Source organism: Seriola lalandi, unplaced genomic scaffold (assembly GCF_002814215.2).
Source record: "Seriola lalandi dorsalis isolate HSWRI2012SDOR001 ecotype SW California unplaced genomic scaffold, Sedor1 jcf7180002054940, whole genome shotgun sequence".
Classification (NCBI taxonomy): domain Eukaryota; kingdom Metazoa; phylum Chordata; class Actinopteri; order Carangiformes; family Carangidae; genus Seriola; species Seriola lalandi.
This window is the reverse complement of record NW_019525491.1, coordinates 477,929-483,005: the sequence shown is the minus strand read 5'-3', so window position 1 is coordinate 483,005 and position 5,077 is coordinate 477,929. Positions and strand designations below refer to the sequence as shown.

The 5,077-nt window shown below is 40.0% G+C and overlaps 1 protein-coding gene across 1 annotated transcript in view; it reads left to right on the top strand.

Annotated features, from left to right (window-relative positions):
* The window catches only part of fgf24 (fibroblast growth factor 24), a 13,590-nt gene extending 8,744 nt beyond the window's left edge, over positions 1 to 4,846 (top strand). Inside the window, exons 4-5 of the mRNA XM_023393605.2 lie at positions 650 to 756; positions 2,703 to 4,846. Coding sequence (XP_023249373.1) covers positions 650 to 756; positions 2,703 to 2,981 — 386 coding nt within the window. The 3' untranslated portion in view covers positions 2,982 to 4,846. The remainder of the gene's footprint in view (positions 1 to 649; positions 757 to 2,702) is intronic.
* The last annotated feature ends 231 nt before the right edge of the window (positions 4,847 to 5,077 follow it).

Here is a 5,077-nt window from a genome sequence, read left to right as displayed (position 1 = left end):
GGGGAGGGGTGGCGGGGTGGGGGGGGATCGAAAAATAAAAAGAGCCGCCGGGATACGTCTTTGGGGTGGATTACTGCTGTGTCAGGATGACGTGAAGGTGGTGGTTGTTGTTGTTGTTGTTTTGGTGATATTTCAGTGAAGTGAAATTACACGTCATATACCTTTTTAGTTATTTGCTCTGGAGACCCATAATTCAACTATTTTTGTTTCTTACAGAATTTCATAAATTGTTTATTTTCAATGAATAAAATAAATTATTTCCCACAATCCTTAATGAGATTAAAGGGAATTTAATCTCCGGTACAACTAATACTAATGGTGGTTGACAGCTTTGTGGTGATGTATATGAAGAAAACTGGCAACGTATTCATAAAGTATTAGTTTAATTACCACAAACTGTAACTATTTCATTAGTGCACAAATAGCTAGGAGTTTACTCTTTGATTTTTAAATACCCCAGTTTGCAGGGATCATTCTCGGGGCTGGAAATTGAATTACATCCTTTTTAAGTCTTGACCATGTTGGGAATTTCTGTTCAGTTTTGTTTAAATGTATGGACATCCTTAAGCCATATTTATGTGAGCGAAAAAGATTTATACATGCCCTTGACAGAGTCTTTCTTTTCTTTTCTTTTCTTTTTTCTCTCCAGCTCTTCTTGTGGTTGAGACAGAAACCTTTGGGAGCCACATCCGAATAAAAGGAAAAGAGAGCGAACATTACATCTGCATGAACGAGAAAGGCAAAATAGTCGGAAGGGTGAGTGTCGGTTTTTTTAAACGACCAATCCTTCGGTCAAAGTTCAATATTTCCAGCGACAAAACTGAACTGCACATTTTCGATAATACCAAAATGAATATTTTTAAGGCAGCTCTTAATCCAGGCTGAATTGAACGCAGCCTCAGATCTGCTTTCTCCTGCTGTTTTTGTACACCCTAACAAAACCCCTTTGATAACTCACAGCCATTCTTCCATTACGTAATCGGCCTACTCCTTTGACACTCGATCAGTCAATTACGGACTGCAATCACCACAATGCATTGAGAGACTAATGGTCACTTAGGAGGAATGCCATTGCAATTATATCACTTAGTCACACCAGGTGGCCACAAGCGCAGGATGTGACTGCATGTGACTCTGTGGACAGGCCGCGTCGATATGGAAAAGAAGTTAATATTTGAAAACGTATACTGTTCTTCGTGAGGCACACGTGTGATTTTCTTGCGTTAATAACTCATGCTGTCAGCGTTGGTGGGGCTGCAGCAATTCACACAAGTTTTCACTCTCTCATCATGGTCATCTGTTAGGAACATGCATTTTGAGTTTTACTTGCAGGGGCCTCATTTGTTTAAAAAATGCTCTTTGACTTCCTCCTTTAAACCACTGTAGGATTATTTTATAAAAGAAACCGGATAAAATGACGTTTAAATTATTGATGTCTTTAGCTTTCAGCTTGAATAATGATAACAATAAGTTGTACTGTAAATCACAGAAGTTTGGACAGAAGCAATTAAATTCTCCAGCGTTGATATCAAGACTTTTGAAAGGGTCTTTTCACATTATTGATATTATTTTTCTTCGGCACCCCAATTTGTTTTTCTACAGAAACAATATCTGGTTAGTCTGGATAATCCACAAACTGTCTAAAAAGTCTCCATGAAAGCCGTTGACAGTGAGGTGTAATCCTAATAAAGAACCATATTTTCAGACTTTTAGTTTAGAATATATCCAAGGTTTTTCCATTGCGTGACAGCCACTGTGTGCCGTGACATGTATCAGTACCGCACAGTAACAGAATCCATCAGTGCTTGATGTGAATATGTAAATCACTTTAATATCTCATGAACAATTAATTAAATCCACACCAGCATATTTTCAAAAAAATATGAAGCCACATCTTATTGAATATATAGTTTTATATCTTAAAGCAATAGGTCGACATTTTGGGAAACACACTTATTCATCTTCTTGCTAAGAGTTAAATGAGAAGATTCCTTTATCTGCAAAGTGTTTATCTACCGATTATGAAGCTATACAGTCAGGAAGTACTTAGCTTAGCCAAAGGACTGGGAGCTGTGGGAAACGGCTAGCCTGGCTCTGCCCAAAGGTCAAAAACCTTCCTGACTTCCTGCTGTGTTGCCAGGCAACTAACGGTGACTCCAAGAAGTCACGGCTCGTGGCAAAGAAGTAGTCCAGCACATAACCTTCATGAAAAGCTACAACCTGGGTGTGCGCGAGGCTACCTGTTTCCTCAGCTAACCAGGTCCTAGCATTAGCTAAACATTTAGCCTACAGAAATGGGACTGATATGGAACTTGGGAAGCAAATACGCGTATTACCCAAAATGTGAAACAGTTTTTTGCATGTAAAGGTTTTTACATTTAACAGGTTTTGTTTACCTTAGGTTTAATCTTTTCTACTGTGAGTGAAAACAAGCTACGCTAACCTTATCCTTCAATGACATTTTACTTGCCTAAATGTATCTTATAGCTAACCTCTCCATGATATATTCTCATTATAACATCACGTAACATCATGTAACGAGCTGCTCATTTTACACATGCAAAAACGCCGTCATAGAAGCGAACCGTTCTGAGCCACAATGCCCTGACGCAATGGAAACAAGCCCGACTGTTAGTTACACAAGAGGCCGTGCTGCTATGTTAATAATTAATTAATGTCCTAATTTATTTTCCTCCTTTCAGCCCGATGGAAGGAAGCAGGAGTGCGTCTTTGTCGAGGAATTCCTGGAGAACAACTACACAGCTCTCGTGTCGGCCAAGTACAAAGGATGGTACCTCGGCTTCAACCGGAAGGGGCGGCCCAAGAAAGGCTCGCGGACCACGCAGAGGCAACAGGAAGTCCACTTCATGAAGCGGCAGCCAAAGGGCAGGGTGGACCCGCTGGAGGAGTTTCGTTTCACCACAGTAACTAAGCGGACACGAAGGGCTCGGCGATTAAAACCCAACCCCAAGAGGAACTGATGGGACCAATGGGACAGCACTAATTTTCCTTCGAGGGGGAGGAAAAAAACAAAAAAAACAAACTGTAACTGAAAATCTCAAGCTTCTTGTCTTAAAAGAATCACCTTAAAGACTTCACTTCTGTAAAAGAAAAAGACAGACAAAAAGAACAAAAAAAAAAACAAAAAAAAAAGTCAAAGATGTTTTATTTTTGTATTTCAGGATGACTGAATATTTCCTAACTCTTGGATTCTTCTGGGTTGATGTCATTGTGCTAACGTGTCTGTCATGTTATTTATACTGGATAAACTAAAGGACTTCTGAGAGAATTCCTGTCGCCGTCGTCCTCAGCTACGTTTGAACTGCAAGCTGAAGGCATACTTTCTTTTTGACAGTGTGGGGGCTGAAGCAGGAGCGGACGCAATGTTATAAAAATCAGCCAACTAGAGATTTATTGGAATACCTGTCGGTTTTTGTTTGTGTTGCCCCTGACAACGCGGATCCCATACTTTCCACTGGAATCAGACACCATGGAGACGGGAACGGAGAGAGAGAGAGAGAGAGAGAGAGAGAGAGAGAGAGGTGGCAGTCGCAGGTGACACTGTGCTGCCGGGATAACTGTGTAGCTTTGAGTGCAATATTTTACAGGTCTCTCTCTCTCTCTCTCTCTCTCTCTCTCTCTATCTCTCTCTCTCTCTCTCTCTCTCTCTCTCTCTTTTTCCATATGTCTCTCAACCTCAGCTTCACTCGTTGGCTCCTGGAATGCGCTGAACCCTCCGAGTACTGTGTGTGATTTCCTTGACATTTCCATGCAGCTTGTGATTCAGCTAAAACACGACATGCTTTGACTAGTCAGGCACCAGCCGTGGCTTTAGTCTTGTTTAAACAGTAAAAAAAAAAGAAAAAAAAAAAAAAAAAAAAAAAAAAGAAAAAGAAAACCCAATATAAACAAAAAAATAACAGCTGATGTGATTCATAATTCCACAGAGTCTTCCAGCTTCATCACACGTGCGAGATGGATGTTAATCCTTTTTGTCTCCATTTGGACTCGTTTTTCCAACAGCTCTTCATCGCATGTGTTAAACAGTTGTTCCAGAAAAGGATGCCTTGATTCTTTGAGTGTGAGCTAGCTAATATTTGGGGGTTGGCGACGAAGACTTCCTCTACCTCCTTGTTCTTTTTTAAGTTTATCTTTACCTAGTCTGACTGTCTTGGTTCAGTTAATCTCAAGAACCTTTCAGTCGACACTGAGCTTGATCTGGGCTCTTCTTCTTCTTCTTCTTCTTCTTCCAAAATCATCCTTTTTTCTTTTTTATCTTCTCTGAGCTCATCTTCGCTCCTTTCACTCTCATTGGATGAAAAGTCTCAAAGATGCTTTTTTTTTGGGAGCGTGCAGCCCTGCGCTTGTTTTGTTCACATCAGTGATCCACACACAGGCAACGCTGCAGCTGATCACTTCATAAACCCACATGACAATTAAGACTTTCCCTTTAAAAAAAAATAAAATAAAAAATAAAAAAAAAACCCCAGATGACCCAACTTGTCCAGGATTCAGGGAACGTTGTTCGCAACGTGTGGTAGAGTTTGTGTCTGAATCCTAAAGGGAAAAGTCTGTGCTTCTACCATTCCTCCTCTCACTGACGACCAACTCCGGCCTCTTTTCACCAGTAGTATGTATTCACCTGTCTGCTGGCAGGTTCTTGTATGAGTCGCTACTAACAACATGACACATTTATGATTTTTTTTTTTTTTTTTTTAAACAAATGTAAGCAAAAATAATTTTATGACTATTATTAAGATATTTATTGCCTCCCTTTTGTAAATAAAATGTGATGAGTTTTATTTGGCCTCTGTTAATAAAATGAGGACTATATTTTAAAAAAAAACCCAAACAGGATCTATTTCATGTCTTTATTGCACTGTGAAGAAAAGGTAAAAGCGCCTTCACGTCCTGCTTCCGACTGGAATTTGATGATGTGCACGTTGAATATCGTACTGCCTAAAAGAGAAATGCTGCAGGTAGCAGCGTTTGGTTGGACATAGAGTACATTCCCTTCTCTGCATACTGCCAAGGTATGCATTTTTATATACAAACCCAAAGCGTGAAGACTGCTTTT